Source organism: Saimiri boliviensis, chromosome 14, assembly GCF_048565385.1.
Source record: "Saimiri boliviensis isolate mSaiBol1 chromosome 14, mSaiBol1.pri, whole genome shotgun sequence".
NCBI classification, from domain to species: Eukaryota; Metazoa; Chordata; class Mammalia; order Primates; family Cebidae; genus Saimiri; species Saimiri boliviensis.
The window spans coordinates 33,856,725-33,878,129 of NC_133462.1; the positions used below are offsets into that span (position 1 = coordinate 33,856,725).

General features: G+C 49.1%; 1 protein-coding gene across 11 annotated transcripts in view; it reads left to right on the forward strand.

The window, feature by feature from the left end:
* CACNA1A (calcium voltage-gated channel subunit alpha1 A) overlaps positions 1 to 21,405 on the forward strand; it is a 416,980-nt gene that overhangs the window by 239,111 nt on the left and 156,464 nt on the right. For 10 of the 11 annotated variants that reach the window (XM_074384539.1, XM_074384541.1, XM_074384546.1 and 7 more), the window contains 3 exons: positions 7,042 to 7,133; positions 12,588 to 12,740; positions 18,418 to 18,611. In XM_074384539.1, the coding sequence (XP_074240640.1) occupies positions 7,042 to 7,133; positions 12,588 to 12,740; positions 18,418 to 18,611 (439 nt within the window). The remainder of the gene's footprint in view (positions 1 to 7,041; positions 7,134 to 12,587; positions 12,741 to 18,417; positions 18,612 to 21,405) is intronic. The other variant, XM_074384542.1, reaches the window with a different exon arrangement.

The window sequence follows — 21,405 nt, forward strand, 5'->3', positions numbered from 1 at the left end:
CATCTCCAGAAGCCACTTCCTTTGCTCTTCCGTAACGAGCGACTCCTCATGCGTTGAAGTTAGATCGTGAGGTTGCAGCAGTTCAGTCACATCTCCAGGCTCCGCGTCTGATTCCGGTTCCCTTGCTGTTTCCACCACTTCTGCAGTGACTTCCTCCAGTGAAGTCCAGAACTCCTCCGAGTCATCCATGAGGACTGGAATTGGCTGCCTCAAAATTCCTATTAATGCTGATATTTTGACCTCTTCCTGTGAATCACAAATATGTTCTTTTTGTTATTGTTGGTTGTGAATTTTTTAAATTTTTAATCGAGTTGAGGTCTCACTATGCTGCTCAGACTGGTCTTGAACTCCTCCTGGCCTCAAGTGATCCTCCTGCCTTGGCCTCCCTAAGTGCTGGAATTACAGGCATGAGCCACTGCACCAGCCACAAACGTTCTTAATGGTATCTAGAATGGTGACTCGTTTCCAGAAAGTTTTCCATTTATTTTTCCCAGATGCATCCGAGGAATTTGTCCATGGCAGCAATAGTGTTATAAAATATATTTCTTAAATAATAAGACTTGAAATTCATAATTACTTCTTGATCCATGAGCTACAGGATGAATGTTGTGGCTGGGCATGGTGGCTCACACCTATAATCCCAGCACTTTGGGAGACTGAAGCAGGTGGGTCACTCGAGGTCAGGAGTTCAAGACCAGCCTGGTCAACATGGTGAAGCCCAGTCGCTACTAAAATTACAAAAATTAGCTGGGCATGGTGGTGCATGCCTGTAATCCCAGCTCCTCAGGAGGCTGAGGCAGGAAAATTGCTTGTACCCAGAAGATGGAGATTGCAGTGAACCAGGATAACCCCACTACAGTGACAGAGTGAAACTGTCTCAAAAAAAAAAAAAAAATGAATGTTATGATAGAAGGCATAAAAACAACATCCGTCTCCTTGTACATGTCCATCAGAGGTCCTGGATAACCAGGGCACTGTCAGCAGTAATATTTTTTCTGGTTGGATGCGGTGGCTCACACCTGGAATCCCAGCACTTTGGGAGGCCGACACAGGTGGATCACCTGAGGTCAGGAGTTTGAGACCAGCCTGGCCAACATGGTGAAACATGGTCTCTACCAAAAATACAAAGATTAGCTGGTCACGATGGCATGTGCCTGTAATCCCAGCTACTTGGGAGGCTGAGGCACAGGAGTCACTCGAACCTGGGAAGCAGAGGTTGCAGTGAGCCGCGGTTGAGCTATTGCACTCCAGCCTGGGCAACAAGAGTGCAGCTGTGTCTCAAAAAAAAAAAAAAAAGAAAGGGAAAGAAGGAAGGAAGAGAGGGAGGGAGGGAAGGAGGAAGAAAGGAAGGAAGGGAGGGAGAGAGGGAAGGAGGGACGGAGGGAAGGAATCTTTTTTCTGAGTAGATCTCAACCGTGGGCTTAAAATCTCAGTTATCCATGCTATAAACAGACGTGCCGTCATTCAAGCTTTGTTGTTCCATTTCTAGAGCACAGGCAGAGTAGATTTAGCATAGTTCTTAAGCCTCCAGGACCTTTGGAATGGTAAATGAGCATTGGTTTCAACCTAAAGTCACCAGGAGCACTAGCCTCTTAACGAGAGGATCAGCCTGTCCTTTGAAGCTTTGAAGCCAGGCATCGACTTCTCCTCTCTAGCTATGGAAGTCCTAGATGGCATTTTCTTCCAATAGGGCATTTTGTCTGCATTTAAAAAATCTGTTGTTTCGTGTAGCCAACTTCATCATCTCAGCTAGATCTTCTGGATAACCGACTGCAGCTTCGCCATCAGTAAGATGGCTCTTCACCTTGCCCCTTTATATTATGGGGATGGCTTCTCTCCTGAAACCTCAAGAACTGAGATCTGTAGCTTCAGATTTTTCTTCTGCAGCTTCCCCACCTCTCTCAGTCTTCACAGAATTAGAGCTAGAGCCTTGCTCTGGATTAGGCTTTGGCTTAAGGGAACATTGTGGCTGGTTCGATCTCTCCAGACCACTAAAAGTGTGTCTATGTCAGCAGTAAGCCAGTCTCGCTTTTTTTTTTTTTTTTTTTTTTTTTATCATTCATGTGTTTGCTGGAGTAGCCCTTTAAATTTCCTTCAGTAACTTTTTCTTCACATTCTCAGCCTGGGTAACTTTGGCTCAAGAGGCTTAGCTTATGGGCATTTTTTTTTTTTTTTTTTTTTTTTTGAGACAGGGTCTCACTCTCTTGCCCAAGCTACAGTGCAGTGGTGTGATCACCACTCACTGCAGCCTCAACTTCCTGGGATCAAGTGATCCTCCCACCTCAGCCTCCTCCTGAGTAGCTGGGACCACAGGTGTGTACCACCACACTCAGCTCATTTTTAAATTTTCTGTACAGACAGGGTCTCCCTGTTTTGCCCAGGCTGGTCTCAAACTCCTAGGCTCAAGCGATCCTCTCACCTCAGCCTCCCAAAGTGCTGGGACTACAGGCACGAGCCACCATCCCTGGCCCTGTCTCAGCTTTTGACATGCCTTCCTCACTGTGTTTATTAATCATTCCTAGCTTTGAATTTAAAGTGAGAGGTGTGTGACTCTTCCTTTCCCTTGAACACTTAAAGGCCGTTGTAGGGCTATCACTGACCTAATTTCAATATTGTTATGTCTCAGGGAATAAGAAGGCCCAGGGAAAGGGGGAGAGGTGAGGGGAAGACCAGTTGGCGAATCAGTCAGAACACACACAACATTCATCGGTCAAGTTTGCCATCTTATGTAGGTGTGGTTCGTGACACCCCCAAACAATTACAGTAGTTAAAGATCACTGATCACAGATCACCATAAAAAATGTGATCACTGTGTAAAAGTTTGAAATACCGCAAGAGTTACCAAAATGTGACACAGAGACACAAAATGAAAACACGCTGTTGGGGAAAAAATGGCCCCGATAGACTTGCTTGATGCAGAGTCGCCCCAAATTTGTGACAAACACAATCTCTGCAAATTGCAACAAAGCAAGGCACAATACAATGAAGTCTCCCTCGCCGGGTGTGGTGGCTCACATCCATAATCCCAACACACTGGGAGGCCAAGGCAAAAGGATCCCTTGAGCCCAGCCAGGAGTTCAAGGCCAGCCTGGGCAACACAGGGAGACCCCATCTCCAAAACAAAACAAAGCCGGTTTGTATTTCTTGGGTTTACTCTCAGTCTCTCCCACCGAGAGATAGGGCTGGCTTGTTATTAGTGCTCAGTGAATGTTTCTCAAGTGAAAAAATAAGATCTTAGCCAGTGCCTGCCCTTTGCTGGGCACACCCGATCAGCTTTTATCTGCCAGCACAGGAGAAAACACGATACAAGAAGAGAATAGTGATCTGTAAGTCAGATTTTGAGGAACCCAAATGAGTATGAGAAAGCTGGTAGGAGAAGGGAAAAATAAAGTAAATCGAATTAAAAGTTGATGGGCCGGGTGTGGTGGCTGACGCCTATAATCCCAGCACTTTGGGAGGCCGAGGCGGGTGGATCAGGAGGTCAAGAGATCGAGACCATCTTGGTCAGCAAGGTGAAACCCCGTCTCTACTAAAAATACAAAAATTAGCCGGGCATGGTGGTGCATGCCTGTAGTCCCAGCTCCTCGGGAGGCTGAGGCAGGAGAATTGCTTGAACCCAGGAGGCGGAGGTTGCAGTGAGCCAAGATTGTGCCATTGCACTCCAGCCTGGGTAACAACAGCAAAACTCCGTCTCAAAAAAAAAAAAAAAAAAAAAAAAAAAAAAAAAAGTTGAATGGGCCATGTGCAGTAGCTCCTACCTAGAAATCCAGCACTTTGGGTGGCCAAGGTGAGAGGATCACTTGAGGCCGGGAGTTCAAGACCAGCCTGGGCAATATAGCAAAATCCCATCTCTACAAAAAAAAATTTTAAGTTTTCTGAGTGTGGTGTCGTATACCTTTAGTCCCAGCTACTTAGGAGGCAGAAGTGGGAGGATCACTTGAGCCCAGGAGGTTGAGGCTGCAGTCAGCTTTTATTGCACCACTGCACTCAAACCTGGGTGACAGAGTAAGTCCCTGTCTCTAAAAATAAATAACAGATTCATTTTTTGTAAAGTTGTATGTCATGGCCCCTGCCTACTCTGGATTCATAGCTTCTTGCTTGAAGCTCACCATCCAAATCCCAGTGGTGACACCATGTGATTTCTTGAATTTTCCAAGCCTCTTTCAGTCCCAGTTTCTCTGTCATGACTGCTCTCTCAGCCTGGAAAGTTCTCTCCTCACTGGCCAGATTTCTACTCCTCATCTATAGGAATTTGGCTTGAAGTAGGGGGTATCCCCAGTCCCCGAACTGGTTAACACAACCTGCTGTGTGCCCCTCAAAGCCATTGCCTTCCTAGCTGAGAAAGCATCACACCTGCAACAGGTTCATTCATTGTGTGCATGTTTTTCTTAAGCACTTCTCTTCTGCATGAGCTCCATGGGGCAGGAATAGTCTCATGTGTCACTCTACCCAGCACATAGGATGTGCTCAGATGCACACTTGTGGATGGTGGAAAAATAAGTCAGCTCAACCTAATATGCCCATCTCTCCTCTAGGAGTAATCTTGAGAAGAAAAAAGTTGGGAATATGCCTTGTGTTGGTTTAGGATGACCCAGAATAGACCCTGAAACAAGAACTTAGGGCAATACTTGTGCAACTAGTTCATCTGAGAGGGGACCCCAGAAAGCCTTGGAAAGGGAGAAGGAGGTGGGGCAAGGAAGGGTGAGTTGTCCCGTGGGCACCTGCTCTTGTGGAACTCACATCTTAAGTGATCCAGAATGAGGGGGGAGGGAGCTGGGGTATTGATCCACAAACTCCCAGCAATCTTTGTTGAGGGCTGTTTCTTAAGGGCATTCATTCCCTGGAGCTGCCCCAGCTTTGGAGAAAGCCCTGAGGCAAGATGTCCAGATACCAGTTGGCCAAAAGACTGAAGTGTTAAGACCCAAGCCCCTGGATAAAACTGAAAAATCAAACCAGGTGTGGTGGTTCCCGCCTGTAATCCCAGCTACTCAGTAGGCTAAGGCAGGAGGATTGCTGGAGTCCAGGAGTTCAAGGCTACAGTGAGCTATGATTGCACCACTGCATTCCAGCCTGGGCATCAGAGCAAGACCCCATGTCTAAAATAAAAAAATAACCCGAAAAATCCCCAAGTTATTTGCTGTGGGCGACCTTCCGTTAACCACAGAGCCCTCTGGTACTCCGCATTTCTTGTCCATGATATGAAGCTCTGATGACAATCTGTTTTATTGTATTGTGCCCTGACCACACGCTATACATCACTTTGCACTGAAATGGACATGTTCAGGAAACAGGGCCAGAAGGGACCCTGCGTTTCAACAGCAATACTTTTACAAATGAGGTCTCACAACAGGGTCTTGCCAGGAGGGTTTCTACAGAAGCCCATCCCACCTACTGTTACCATCCTTACCAACTTGCATTTACAAAAGGGACTCTTTGTGACCAGAGGCTTGGGGTCTGTGGCTGCCTTCTAGCTGGCTGATGCCACTAGTCCTCACGGGCAGGATCACACTCTTTTTTTTTTTTTCTGTGGTGGAGTCTCACTCTGTCACTCAGGCTGGAGTGCAGTGGCGTAATCTCGGCTCACTGCAACCTCCGCCTGCTGGGTTCAAGCAAGTCTCCTGCCTCAGCCTCCCGAGTAGCTGGGACTACAGGCGCCCACCACCATGCCCAGCTAATTTTTTCTATTTTCAGTAGAGTCGGGGTTTCACCATGTCAGCCAGGTTGGTCTCGATCTCCTGAATTTGTGATCCACCCACCTTGGCCTCCCAAAGTGCTGGGATTACAGGCCTGAGCCACAGCACCTGGTCCATTTTTCTGTTTTATACCACCTGTGTGCCTAGCACTGTGCTGACCACTTTATCAGCTTACTGAAATCCTCACAACCCTTGGAGGTATTGATACTATTGTTATCCGGGTTATACAGAAAGGGGAAACTGAGGCACGGAGCAGGGAAGTCACTTGCCCAAGGCCACCCAACTGGAAAGTGAGAGTTGGGATTTGAACCCATGTAGGCTGGGCTCTTAACACTGAACTACTTTCCTTCCATTTGTTAAAGAGCCACAAACCAGTCAGGGTGCGGTGGCTCACGCCTATAATCCCAGTACTCTGGGAGGCCAAGGTGGGTGGATCACCTGAGGTCAGGAGTTCAAGACCAGCCTGGCCAACATGGTGAAACCCCATCTCTACAAAAATACAAAAAAAGTAGCCAGGCATGATGGCAGTGTCTGGTCATCCCAGCTACTCAGGAGGCTGAGGCAGAAGAATCCCTTGAACCCAGGAGGAAGGGGTTGCAGTGAGCTGAGATCGTACCATTCCACTCCAGCTTGGGCAACAGAGTGAGACTCTGTCTCAAATAAATACATAAAATAGGCTAGGCATAGTGGCTCACGCCTGTAATCCCAACACTTTGGGAGGCTGAGAAGGGCGGATCACCTGAGGTCAGGAGTTCAAGACCAACCTGGCCAACATGGTGAAACCCCCATCTCTACTAAAAACACAAAAATTAGCTGGGCATCATGGCGCATGCCTGTAATCCCAGCTACTTGGGAGGTTGAGGCAGAAAATTGCTTGAACCTGAGAGACGGAGGTTACAGTGAGCCGAGATCATGCCACTGCACTCCAGCCTGGGTGACAGAGCAAGACTCTATCTCAAAAAAAATAAAAATAAAGAGCCACAAACCCCGAAAGGTCTGCCATTCCCCCAGGGCCCCAAGCCACCCCACAATCCATTGACATTGTAGCTTGTGAAATATACTGAATGTCACCCCAATCATGAGCCATGGGGGGCGGTTTCCATTTCTCTCATTGCAACATTTGGGGAGCATCAACCATCTGGGGGAGTCTTCATAAGTCACCTTTTATCCCTTGAGGCAGGTGCTGTTATGACCATTTTACAGGTGACAAAACAGGCCAGTGGTGTCGAGTCCCCAGCCTGTGGCCATTCAGCCAATACAGGATGGCTCGGAATCCCAAGCACCCCTGCCCTGCTGTCTGACCCCCGAAGCCCACCCTCTGTTCTCCATTGTGGCTTCTTTCTTTCAGCATCTTGGCGACAGTTGGGACAGAGTTTGACCTGCGGACGCTGAGGGCAGTTCGAGTGCTGCGGCCGCTCAAGCTGGTGTCTGGAATCCCAAGTGCGTGAGTTTCCGACCCTGACAAGGGGTTTGCTCAGGGGCCCCGGGAGCCCTCAGTTTCCCCTATGCACAGCATCTCGGGAGGCCACCCCCCCCCACCAGCCATATGAGGGCAGTCTCCTCTTTGGGATTCCCTACAGGGGACCCGTAGGAACATGGCTGTAGCTCCCCGTGAGCTCCTGAAAGCAAGCTAGGAGCCACACCCGTTTATTGAGCACCTACTGTCTATCAGGAGCCATGCTAAGCACCACACGTGATCTCATTCAGTGCTCACAGCCCTATGAAGTCAATAGGACTGATGTCTCTATTTTATAGAGGGGGAAACTGAGGCTCAAAATAACTGAAAAATTGGAGCAGGGTTTTGTGGCTGAGAAGTGGCAGAACTAGGAGTGAGCAAGTGTGATTCCACACCTGGGCGGTAACACTGGTGGCAATGACCATTCCCATTTGCCGAGTGCCTGCTGTGTACAGGGCACTGCAGAGAGGACTTCACATGCGTTACCTTATGTCATCCTCACCCAGTGAACACCCATTTTTCAGATGAGAAGGTTGAGTCTCAGGGAGGTTAAATCACTCACCTGAATTCTTGCAGGTGGGCAGTAACGAGCTCTAAAATTCATACTCATTCCATGCTGCTTTCTCATTCTGCATGGATGCATCTACTCCCGCTTCAGGGTGGCCACCATATGCAGGGTCAAGATTAGGCAAAGGTGCAGCCAAAAAACTGTGAAAAGCAAAAATGAAACAGGGCTGTCCCTGTCTTCTTGTCTTGGTTAGTAATAATGGTTTAGTCAGGCATGGTGGCTCATGCCTGTAATACCAGCACTTTGGGAGGATCACTTGAGGCCACAAGTTCAAGATCAGCCTGGGCAACATCATGAGACCCTGTATCTACAAAAAAAATTTCTTTTTAGAAATTAGCCAGGTTGGCTGTGCACAATTGGCTCACACTTGGAATCCCAGCGCTTTGGGAGATAGAAGCGGGCAAACAGCTTGAGCTCAGGAGTTAACCAGCATGGAGAACATGGCAAAACCCCATGTCTTAAAAAAATAAAAATAAAATAAATAAAATAAAATAAAAAAATTATCAGGCATGATGGTGCGACCGTATTCCCAGCTACTTAGGAGGCTGAAGCAGGAGGATCACTTGAGCCCAGGAGGTCAAGGTTGCATTGAGCAGTGATCGCATCACTACACTCCAGCCTGAGCATCAGAGTGAGACCTGTCTCAAAAAAAGACCAAAAAAAAGTAAAAAAAAAAAAAAAAAAAAAAAATTTACAAAGCACTTATTATGTGCCAGGCATTATTCTAAGTATTTCAATTTTTTAAAGCCATTTATCTTCCCAGCAAGCCTGTGAAGTAGTTTCTGTTATTAGCACCATTTTACAATTTATTGGCTTCATTCTTCAGGTTCATTTCTACCCAAGTTTAAAGAGTAAGATTTCCCGCCGGTTGAGGTGGCTCATGCCTGTAATCCCAACATTTTGGGAGGCCAAGGTGGGACCATTGCTTGAGTCCAGGAGTTCAAGACCAGCCTGGGCAAAAAAGTGAGATCCTGTCTCTAAAAAGAAATATGAAAACTAGCCAGGCATGGTGGTGTGCAGCAGTAACCTCAGCTACAGGAGGGAGACTGATGTGGGAGGCTCGCTTGAGCCTGGGAGTTTGAAGCTGCAGTGAGTTGTGACGGTGCAGCTGCACTCAGTCTGGGCAACAAAGTGAGACCCTGTCCACCTCCCAAAAAAAAAAAAAAAAATATATATATATATATACACACACACACACACACACACAATAGTGACAAGAGTCTGTTTAATAGCCACATATGACATGCCAGGCACTTCACTGTGTATGAACTCTCTCCTTTAATCCTGTGCGGGAGATACTGTTCCAGTCCCTATTTACAGATGGAGAAACTGAGGTTTGGAATGAAGACCTGACTTGCCCAAAGTCACCTCACTAGTAATTGGATGACTAGGTCACGTTTCCTCGAAGCAGAGACTTAGGGTGGGTGTTCAGATGCACCTGCTTTATTGGGGGATGGCTCTCGGGAGAGACAGCACCAGGCCAGCAGGGTGTACAGAGGAATGGATGGAGCAGAGAGATCAGCAGGGTGGACAGGGGTTGGATGGAGCAGAGAGATCAGCAGGGTGGACAGAGGAATGGATGGAATAGAGGAATCAGCAGGGTGGACGGGGGACGGATGGAGCAGAGGGATCAGCAGGGTGGACAGAGGTCAGCAGGGTGGACGGGGGGATGGATGGAGCAGAGAGATCATCAGGGCAGGGGGATGGATGGAGCAGAGAGGTCAGCAGGATGGATGGAGGGATGGATGAGCAGGGACGCAGCTTCAGCTGGAGCGTGTGGCACCAGAGTTGTCCTCCCATGTGTGGCAAGGATGCCAGCCTCTTTGACTTCTCCGGTCAGTTACTGGGGATGTGAGGTAGAGAAACAGTCGCTCCCAGGTGACATCGCTTTTGATCACCAAGGGCAGCTCTACTGAGAAGAGGGGCAGCTGGGAGGCATTAGCACCCCACATCCATAGCAGCTGGAGGCGGGTACACCAGAGAGAAAATGGGATCTTGGCTGGACACCAAGAGACTCCAGCACCACACAGCCCACATTACATTTCTAAGCCCTTGGAGTGGCATGGCCCCTCGAGCTATCCTGACAGTTTCCCTCTCTTCCTGTGGCCACCACCCATTGAGAGCCATGGGACGTTCCTCCAATCAGGAAGCAAAGCCCAAAACTGTATGTTTGAACCTTCCTTTTGACTGTAGATGTTCCTAGTAGATAGCACAGTGCTTACAAACACAGGATGTTGATACTATTCAGACCTGAGTTAAAAGCCTCAAAAAAAAAAAAAAAAAAAAAAAGGTAGTGGAGCCAGGCATGGTGGTATGTGCCTGTAGTCCCACCTGCTCAGGAGGCTGAAGCAGGAGGCTCATTTTTGCCCAAGAGGTCGAGGGTGCAGTGAGCCATGATCATGCCACTGTACTCCAACCCGGGTGACAGAGCAAGTCCATCTCAAAAAAAAAAGAAAGAAAAAAATCCAATGATGGGCATAGAAATTCCTCTGTCACCCAGGCTGGAGTGCCATGTGCAATCACAGGTCAGTGCAGCCTCGACCTCCTCAGGCTCAAGCAGTCCTCCCATCTCAGCCTCCCAAATAGCTGGGACGCCAGGCACAGATCACCATGCTCAGCTAATTTTTTTTACATATTTTGTAGCGATGGGGTTTTGCCTTGCTGCTCAGGCTGGTCTCAAACTCCTAGGCTCAAGCGATCCCCCCACCTCAGCCTCCCAAAGTGCTGGGATTACAGGTGTGAGCCACCGCACCTGACCAGCTGTCATTATGATGAATGTTCTTTGAGTCTTACAACAGTGAAATTTTTAGTGTAGGATACAAATTTCAGTATTATCAACTTAACCCCTTCCTCTCCCAAAAGGATTTGAAGCCCAGAGTCATTCAACCACCATGAATGAACCATTTGTTAGATGAGAGGCTACTGGAGGCTGAACTTGGTAGGATAAGAGCTTCCGTGGGGTCCCTGATTGACAGCAATACCCCCACATTCAGGTCTTCAGATGCTCATTTGGATGGGTCTTCCATCCCACTCTGTCCCTTTGGGGACTGTTCCCTCCCTTTTGATCCGCCATCTTTCTGAATCGGGTTGCTCTGAGCACAGAAAGTAACATTAGCACGTGGGCAAACACAGGACTCCATGTCAAATTGACAGGGTTCAAATCCTAGTTCTGCCATTTCTTTTTCTTTTTCTTTTTCTTTTTTTTTTAAGATGGAATCTCACTTTGTCACCCAGGCTGGAGTGCAGTGGCACAATCTTGGCTCACTACAACCTCTGCCTCCTGGGTTCCCCTTCTCAGCCTCCCAAGTAGCTGGGATTATAGGCACCTACCACCATGCCTGGCTAATTTTTTGTATTTCTAGTAGAGATGGGGTTTCACCATGTTGGCCAGGCTGGTCTCGAATTCCTGACCTCAGGTAATCCACCCTCCTCAGCTTCACAAAGTGCTGGGATTATAGGCATAAGCCACCACGCCTGGCTAATTTTTTGTATTTCTAGTAGAGATGAGGTTTCACCATGTTAGCCAGGCTGGTCTTGAACTCCTGACCTCAGGTGATCCGCCCTCCTCAGCCTCCCAAGGTGCTGGGATTACAGGCGTGAGCCACCAGGCCTGGCCTCTTCTGCCATTTCTTACACACTTGGATGAATCATAGCATCTCTTTCAGCCTTGCTTCCCACGCCTGTAAAATGGGAGTCACTTTTCACATATGGCCGCCTCAGGGGTTTGTCAGTAGAAGCCAGTGAAATAACGTAGAGTCTGGTTCCTTAGGGTTGAAATTGGGACCGATGACTGCTTTCCTACCGGAAGCTGCAGCCAGCCTCTGTGGTGCCCTTGTATGAATTAGGAAAAGATGCCCCCTCTTGGCAGAAAAGAAAAAAAATAAGAAAACGGCTCCGTCTTCTGGGTGCCAGTTGCCCAACACCCACGAATATGGCTCCAAAAGCAATCCATTTCAACCCTTTTCTCGCCCAAAAGATCATCAAATGGAAGAGCATATGGTCCATAAAATAGCTTTATTAAATACTTTAAAGTTGGCTGGGCTCAGGGGCTCACACCTGTAATCCCAGCCCTTTGGGAGGCAGAGGCAGGAGGCTCGCTTGAGGTCCAGAGTTCGAGACCGGCCTGGGCAACATAGTGAGACCCCTTCTCTATAAAATATGTATGTATTTCTTTGAGATGGTCTTCCTCTGCTGCTCAGGCTGGAGTGCAGTGACACAGTCATAGCTCACTCAACCTCCTGGGCTCAAGCCATCCTCCGCCCTCAGTCCCTGGAGTAGCTAGGACTACACATGTGAACTCTCATGCCTGGCTAATTAAAATAAATAAATAAATACTTTTAAAGGTGCTTTTTTTTAAAAGAGAGAGAGAGAGAGAAAGAATTGGGGCCAGGTATAGTGGCTGACACCTATAATCCTAGCACTTCAGGAGGCTGAGGAGTTTGAGTGCTTGGAGGCCAGAGTTTTCAGGCCAGCCGTAGCAAGACCCCATCTGTACAAAAAAGTTTTAAAACTTAGCCAGGCGTGGTGGTGCACGCCTGTAGTCCTAGCTACTCCAGGGACTGAGGCAGGAGGATCGCTTGAGCTCAGGAGGTTGAGGCTGCAGTGAGCTATGATTGTGTCACTGCACTCCAGCCTAGGCAGCAGAGCAAGACCCTGTCTCAAAGAAAAAAAACCTAGGAAAGGTTGTTCCTATGGCAAGGACCAGCCTCACATGGTGCTTCCTTCACCATTGCCCCATCCCCAGGCTCCTGTCCTTAAGGTTCCCTCAGGGACACACCTGCTTTATTTGGGAGAGAGCTTGGCATCTTGGTGGCGGGGTTTGGGGGTGCTTGCTCATGGGCTTATGGGGCCTCTCTCTGTGTCCTCCCAGGTTTACAAGTCGTCCTGAAGTCGATCATGAAGGCGATGATCCCTTTGCTGCAGATCGGCCTCCTCCTATTTTTTGCAATCCTTATTTTTGCAATCATAGGGTTAGAATTTTATATGGGAAAATTTCATACCACCTGCTTTGAAGAGGGGACAGGTAGGTCCACAGAGCACGATGTGCTTTTCCAGTTTTCTCCTTCAGGGACAAGCTCTCGGGAGGGTTGTGCAGAGGCCTGCTGCTTTCTCCTGGCAGCTGGGAGGACCGTCTCCTTCAGAGAGCACGGCAGGAAGGCAGCGGGGGAAATAGCCTCTGAGATCTTAGCTATTGCAAGGGTTGGGGTTCCACAGAAGGTGACCCAGCAGAGAAAGAGTTTAGCTGGGAATAACCTCAGGAAGGACCATCGGGAGAATGAGGAAGTGAGACAGAAAAAGGAAGGGGTCTGTTAAAGGGCGTGTTACCAAGCAGGTTATCACTTGCAACTGGGACTGGATCCTCCCGGGCAGCTCTGGGAGACAGCAGAGAACATACATCTAGCCGGGTGTGGTGGTCACGCCTGTAATCCCAGCACTTTGGGAGGCTGAGGCGGGCGGATCACAGGATCAGGAGTTCAAGACCAGCCTGGCCAGCATGGTGAAGCCCCGTCTCTACTAAAAATACAAAAGTTAGTCAGGTGTGGTGGCACATGCCTGTAATCCCAGCTACTCGGGAGGCTGAGGCAGGAGAACCCCTTGAACCCAGGAGGCGGAGGTTGCGGTGAGCTGAGATCGCGCCACTGCATTCCAGCCTGGATGACAGAGTGAGACTCCAGCTCAAAAAAAGATTTTTAAAAGGCCGGGTGTGGTGGCTCATGCCTGTAATCCCAACACTTTTGGAGGCTGAGGTGGGTGGATCACCTGAGGTCAGGAGTTTGAGACCAACCTGACCAACATAAAGAAACCCCATCTCTACTAAAAATATAAGAATTAGCCAGGCGTGGTGGCGCATGCCTGTAATCCCAGGTACTTGGGAGGCTGAGGCAGGAGAATCGCTTAAACCCAGGAGACAGAGGTTGCAGTGAGCCAAGATCACACCATTGCATTCCAGCCTGGGCAACAAGAGTGAAACTCCGTCTCAAATTTAAAAAAAAAAAAAAAAAAAAAGAAATTTAAAAAGGAGCACACACCTCAGAACTGTTCCAGCCAAGAGGCAAGGGAGCTGGGGTATTTATACACCGGCTTCTTTCTGGCTGGGTGGAATAGGTGTTCCCCGCACCTTCAGACCTCAGCCAGTCCTGACTTTTAAAGCAAGCAAGAAGTGGGAGCGTTTGGCCAGAAAAGGGTTATTGCCCGAGAGCACTGTGAATGGTACCTTGCAGAAGATGAGAGTACCTGGTGAGTCCTCCTGGACTCTGCCAGTCCCCAGGATGTGCCAGAAATACCCCAGTTGGGAGTCCTGGCACCAACCAGTCAGAACCTGGCACTCAGCAGCATCCTGCCCCTCCCTGACTGTGCCCACATTAACCCTTCAGTGTCTGGGTCTGGTGGGTGAGGTCTGGGGATGGGGTGAGCAGGGGAAAACCCAGGCAGGCCAGAGACACACTCCCGGGACTGAGCTCGGAACCAGCAGTGTGGAAGCAGTACGTCCGCCGTTGTCCACACTCAGGGACCAGGTGGCCCTTGGACACATTTTCAGTGAAATCTTTGCCTGTCCAAACTCTAGCTGCTCGCTCTCTAAAGCTCCGAAATGAAATGGAATCAAGTAGGAAGGGATGCCTTCGGTATTTCAGCATTTGGACCCCTGGCTGTCTGTGCAGGCAGACTGAATGGCAGCGCGGGTTCTGAGGATCCGGGGCATGGGAGCCGTGCATTAGGGAGGGGATAGACTGAGTTAAGAAGCCCGAAGGAGGCCCCAGGTGGGCAGAGAAAGAGGTTTCAGGCCTCTTACTTGGGAAAGGCAGCCACAAAAGATTCTGTCTGGGAGTGGATTTCCACTCACTCTCCCTACCCAGTGACCCCTAAGTGGATCCTCAGAGGCACCCCCAAGCCCTCCCTCCCCACTCCTCCCCAGGGGGAGGGAAACCCATTGGGAAGGTTTATGTGCAGTGGTTGGAGGCTTTGCTTTAGTCTGTGTGTGTGCTTTTTCCTCTTTTTCTCTCATTCCTGCTGTCTCCTTTTCTCCTGGGCTTGTGAAGTTTGCTCAATATGGAATGTCCTAATTATTTCTTTCCCCGATGAAGAAGGTGTTAATTGAGGCAGAGCTATTTCTGCTTCTGGCCTCGTCACCCAGGCGGAAATTCGAGAGAGAAAGAGAGAGAGAGACAGAGAGAGAGAGAGAGAGAGAGAGAGAGAGAGAGAGAGAGAGACTCGAGCACGCACGAGCAGGGTCCCTTGGAAAAATCAGCCGTGAGCAGAGAAACCAGGACTCCTGAATCCTAGGTTTTTGTGAGGTTTTATTTTATTTTTTCTACCCAAGACTCCCTAAAGGAGAAGAGGCCACAGGGTTGGCTTAGGTCCGAGTGGGCTTTTGAGGGGACAGAAGTGGGTGGTGCCACCAGAGGGGAGGAAGCCTCGATTTAGGAGAAAGACCGAAAAGCTAGCTCACGATTAAAAATATAAGACGTGTGAGTAAGAGACAGATATATACAGACACCCAGGCAGCGGGTTAATTTTAAAATGTATTTATAACCAAATTCCTCAGACACTCTGGACGGTTGTTTTTCTAGAAGCAGGGCTCAGCGTGTTTCGTGTCGGTGGTTGGGGGGTTGAGGGGGGATCGCAGCGCTGCTAAAGATAGACCCGTTTTCGGTAGCATTCCTCCGTGTCGGGAGCCCAGTTCCTGTGCGCCCAGCACCGTGCCAGTCGCTCAGAAGGAAGCAAAGATGAAGTGGAAGGCTTCCTGCTTTCTAAGAGCTTCTAAAATAGAGGAAACAAGACCCTTCATTTGCAGCCATTTTTAACAGTGAAGGCTAATGTGGGATGATACCCACGCCCCCCTAAATACGGAAATTCAGTAGCTATTGTATGCCTGAAAGGGGCCGGGTGTGGTGGCTCACACCTGTAATCCCAGCCCTTTGAGAGGCCCAGGTGGGAGGATCCATTGAGACTAGGAGTTCGAGACCAGCCTGGGCAACGTAGCAAGACCCTGTCTCTACTAAAATAAAAATAAGTTAGCCATGAGTGGGGGCATGTACCTGTAGTCCTGGCTACTCAGGAGGCTGAGGAAGAAGGATCTCTTGAGCCCAGGAGTTGGAGGTGGCGAGGTTGCAGTGAGCTATGGTGGTGCCTGCACTCCAGCCTGGGTGACAAAGTGAGACGCTGAAAAAAAAAAAAAAAGGAAGGAAGGGAGGGAGGGAAGGAAGGGGTGAGGCAGAGGGAGGGAGGGAAGAAGGGAGGGAGGAGGGAAGGAAGGAAGGGAGGGAGGGAGGAAGGAAGAGAGGGAGGGAGAGACGGAGGGAGGGAGGGAGGGAGAGACAGAGGGAGGGAGGGAGGAAGGAAGAGAGGGAGGGAGAGACGGAGGGAGGGAGGGAGGGAGAGACAGAGGGAGGGAGGGAGGGAGGAAGAGAGGGAGGGAGAGACGGAGGGAGGGAGGGAGGGAGGAAGGGAAGGAAGAAGGAAGAAAGGGAGGGAGAGACGGAGGGAGGGAAGGAGAGAAGGAAAGAAAAGGAGGGAGGGAAGAAGGGAGGGAGGGAGAGGCTGAGGCTGGGGCTGGTTAACTGGGCTACACAAGAGGCTACATGGCGGGTGGGAATTGAGCCAGACTTGGGCATGGGGTGGAGACAGGGAAGATTCCAGGCAGAGGTGCTGTCCCCAACAGTAGTTCTCATTTATCCTAGGAGCCCATGGATTTATTTTGTGCTCTGCTCTGAGCCTTATGTTTAGAAGATTTTTGCCTTCCAACCTGTATTTACTCAATAGCAGTTCAAGTCCAGCACAAGGGAGGAAGGTGTTTCCCACCACTCCAGTTCGTGGCGAGGCTAGACTTGGAGTTTCGATTCAGCCAGAGCTTGAAAGGCCGATGAGATTCATTCGCTCAGCACTGGCCTGTTTCCCTCTGCTGCGTGCTCGGTCAGGGAGCCGAGAGTCGGTGCTGCGAAGTCTGTGGCACGTCCGTCGAGAGACAGTTGTGTTGAGTAGGAAGCTTGAGTTGACACACACTCGGCTGTTGGTGTTCTTGTCCGACAAGGCCACGGTCGTCTTTGAAACCCTTCAGAAGCATCACTCACAAAATGAGGTCCTCTCAACCCCGCTGTGCTGGGAAAGTGAGGATGCTCCCAGGACGTGAGCTTTCCTGCGCCCCACCCCGTCAGCACCTTAGGAAGGGGCAGGGAGGCAGGACTGACCTTTAGCATGCAGCCCGACTGCCACCTCCCAGGAAGCTGCCTTTGGTTTCCAGCAAAAGGGGTGTCTGTTGGCATGTTTCTCTCTCCTTGTGGCATTTTCACAGTCTGCCTCCTGCTATTTGGGGAGAAAGCTCAGCTCCTGTTCCTTACCCTTAGGCAAGGGTAGGAACTGTGTGTACTGGTGTCCCTCACCCCCAGAACAGCTCTCCGAGCCCAGTACATCCCAAGAAGAAGAAAAAAAAAATCAGCAAGGCTTACAGGACAGTAACACAGCGCACTTGACAAATCCGTCCTAATGGATGTCAGGAGAATGCCACCCTTGCCAGCTGCGCTATGCACGCAGCACATTTAATAAAACTGACTATATTATGGACTGTAAAGTTTGTCTCAACAGGGTTCACAAAGCTGAAAAAATACAAAGCATGTTCTCTGGCCACAGTGTAATAAAGCTGGAAATCAGTAGCAAAAAGAGAACTCTGAAAGTGTTTGCAGATTAAGAGACACGCCTCTCATTTATGGATGAAAGAATACAATGTCTGAGCTTCCCTTTAAAAATATTCCAGGCTGGGTGCAGTGGCTCATGCCTGTAATCCCAGCACTTTGGGAGGCCAAGGCAGGTGGATCACCTGAGGTCAGGAGTTCAAGACCAGCCTGGCCAACATGGTGAAACTCTGTCTCTACTAAGAATACAAAAATTAGCCAGGTGTGTTGGTGGGCACCTGTCATCTTAGCTACTCGGGAGGCTGAGGCAGGAGAATCTCTTGAACTGGGGAGTCGGAGGTTGCAGTGAGCTGAGATTGCACCATTGCACTCGAGCCTGGGTGACAGAATGAGACTTTGTCTAAAAAAAAAAAAAAAAAACAAACAAAAAACCGTTTGGTGGCAAGGCAAAGCATTTGGAGGGGGGATATAGATGAAACAAGATTGGCTGGAAGTAAGTAGACGAGTGTCTAAATTGGTAATAGGCACATGGTGAATCATTATACGATTCTATACCTCTCTCTCTCTGTCTCCCCCCCGCCTCCCCCTCCTCCCACTCCTTCTCTTCCTCTCTCTCCCTCTGTTTTCATATATACCTAACAAGTTATTTTAAAAAGAAATACGTCTAAGTTACCCATAGGTCGAAGAAGAAATAATGGTGGAAAAATTACTTGAACAATAAAGATAATGCGTGACAAAATTTATGAGATGCAGGTAAAGCCACACTTAAAGGCAATTTATAGCCTTAAAGGCAGTTAAGGAAAAGAATAGCAAAAAAAAAAAAAAAAAAAAAGAAAGAAAGAAAAGAAAACTCGGGAAAACAGAAAGAGAAAAGTAGTAAAACTCAGAGAAGAAATTAATCAATAGAAAACAATTAATAGGCCCACGAAGCCAAGCATAGATTTATTTGAAGGCTGATCCCGTTCATCCCAATAGTTATTTGTTCCAACAGCATCGTAGAGTCACTGGTCCCTATACCTCAGAGCTGGTGTTCCCTGCTCCTTCCTCTGACTTTTCTCCCCTTCCCTTTCATAGATGACATTCAGGGTGAGTCTCCAGCTCCATGTGGGACAGAAGAACCCGCCCGCACCTGCCCCAATGGGACCAAATGTCAGCCCTACTGGGAAGGACCCAACAACGGGATCACTCAGTTCGACAACATTCTGTTCGCAGTGCTGACTGTTTTCCAGTGCATAACCATGGAGGGCTGGACTGATCTCCTCTACAATGTAAGTGGTGCTGGGGCGGCGTGTGTGGACAGTCGGAGTCTTGGGGAGGTGGCCTCCTGGGACCAGTGAGACCTCAAGGCTGCAGTGGAGGGATCCTGACCTTGGAAGGGCAGCCCAGGGACAACACAGCCCCAGTGAAGCTGTCCCAAGGCCCAGGCTTTTGAAGATGACAGGGACTCATAAGCAGAACCCTTAACTCTAGGGCTTGGAAGTCTGGAGGGCCCCCAGCTGTGACGTCAGTTTTCATCATGCAAGTGTCTAGATATAATTTTAGATGTTTTAATATGGAAAGGTTATGTGATCCAAAAATCAACGTAGATAAAAGATAGAGTAGGCCGGGCGTGGTGGCTCACGCCTGTAATCCAAGCACTTTGGAAGCCAAGGTGGGCGGATCACCTGAGGTCGGGAGTTCAAGACCAGCCTGACCAACATGGTGAAACCCCATCTTTAAAATAAAAATTAAAAAAAGAAAAAAAAAAAAGATAGAGTAATATCTTGGACGTAGGCAAGAGGGCCCTGCCCTGAGGCTCACCTGGCCCTCCTCCAGCCGTGCCACTCCCATGGGCTGAGAAGTGCCTGGAGCCAAGGGAATGTGTCTACCAAGAGCTTGTGCCCCACTTTCTAGACCATGTTTTGTATCACCGGGATCCCGGAATTCCCTGCCCAAGCCCAGATTCCATGAACTTGCATGAGATTCCCATGTGGGTCTGTTCGTAACCCAGGGACATCCAAGGGGTGGCTGTTGGCACAGACGTGGCTGGAGCTTGGACGTACAAGCTGAAGTGCCCACACACGTGTATGGAGGCCCTCTGGCAGGACAGAGCCATGACTAGGAAGAGAAGGGGGCAGGGCTGGCTCTCCCCACACCTTGACCCGGTGCAGATATCTGGATTCTAAATTCCACCCTGACCTTCCAGAGTGTAAAGGAACGTATGTTTGCGACGTAGAAGCATAAAAGGATGTTTTATTTGTTTTTTATTTTTGAGACGGAGTCTCGCTCTGTCACCCAGGCTGGAGAGCAGTGGCACAATCTCGGCTCACCGCAACCTCCGCCCCCTGGGTTCAAGCGATTCTCCTGCCTCAGCCTCCTGAGTAGCTGGGACTACAGGCATGTTCCACCATGACCGGCTAATTTTTGTATTTGTAGTAGAGACGGGGTTTCACCATGTTGGTCAGGCTGGTCTTGAACTCCTGACCTTGTGATCCACCCGCCTTGGCCTCCCAAAGTGCTAGGATCACAGGCGTGAGCCACCGCCCCCGGCAAGCATGCTTTATTTAGTTACCTTTTAAATATTTCCTCCATAGTATGCAGTCTCTTTTTGTACTCTTGCCCTAGATCTTAAAAATGTTAGGGATGTTTCTGGAAAGACGTGTATCTCCACCTGCTCCACTTCCATTCTATTTCCTGTCCCCCCCAGTATCCAACCCCTTTAGTTCCTCAGCATATCCTTCCGATGTTTGTTTATGCAATTATAAGTATAATCAAATCGACATCCTCCTCCTCTTTCTTACCCCAAGGAGTAGCAGTCTACACATGCCGTTCAATTCTGTGATTCTTTTTTCTCATAACCACACATTCTAGAGACCTTTCTGTTGCAAAACATGGACAGTGTCGTCACGGGTGCACACCAGTACGCCCAGCTAATTTTTGTATTTTTTGGTAGAGACACGCTTTTTCATGATGCCAGGCTGCTCCGGAAATCCCGGGCTCAGGCGGTCCTCCCGCCTCCGCCTCCCAAAGTGCTGGGATTACAGGTGTGAGCCATCGCGCCCGGCCGTCTTTATTCTTTTGCGTGGCTGCATAGTGTTCTGTTGTGTGACTGTAGGTTGGAGGGCGTCTATTCCCAGAAGTGGGATTGCAGGGTCAGAGACTAAATGTGTTTATAATCTCAGTTTTGGGGGAAGTTTATTTTGTTTTGTTTTTTTTAGAGACAGGGTCTCCCTCTGTCACCCAGGCTGGAGTGCAGTGGTGCAATCATAGCTCACTGCAGCCTTGAACTCCCGGGCTCAGGTGATCCTCCCACCCCAGCCTCCTGAGTAGCTGGGACCACAGGTGCATACGACCATGCCTAGCTAATTTTTAAATTTTTATAGAGATGGGGTCTCACGATGTTGCTGAAGCTGATCTCAGACTCCTGGCCTCAAGCACTTCTCCTGCCTCAGCCTTCCCAAAGTGCTAGGATTACAGGTGTGAACCACCACACCCAGCCTATATGCATTTATAATTTGGATAGATATCTAGGTGTGCAAGATTTTTACTGCCCCTCCGCCGTCCTCACCACAGGACACCTTCCCTCACCTGCTGTGCAGGTGGGCAGTCCCCAAGCAGGTCACCTGTCAGCAGCTGGAGTGGGGCAGAGCCAAGGATTCAGGATCAATCACAAGATGCCACAAATGTAGTGACCCCATAGAATCCCCTGTTGACTCCTGAAGGTCTCCTCTTTGTCTGCCCTAAGGGCTGAAATTAGCATTTAAGTTTAGGCCAGGGGTTCGCCTGCCCAGGGAGCAGTACCTGGCTTCCACCTGTACATAGAGAAGCTGAACTTTCCTTTTGGTCCTGGTGTCTATTCCCTAACAACCTACTTATGCCTAGCATTCCATTATTGGAACATTCCAATAATGGAACGCTAGGCTTGTGGGAGTTATTTATATCCTGCTGCTCAAGGTCATTGCCAAGGTCTGGTTTTTCACACACACACAAATTTGCAACCTCCAGCATAAATGGGTTAAGGAATTTCCCCCTTGAGGGTGGAGAGAGAGTCGAAAAAACTCATCCTTGCAATCCTGATTGCCA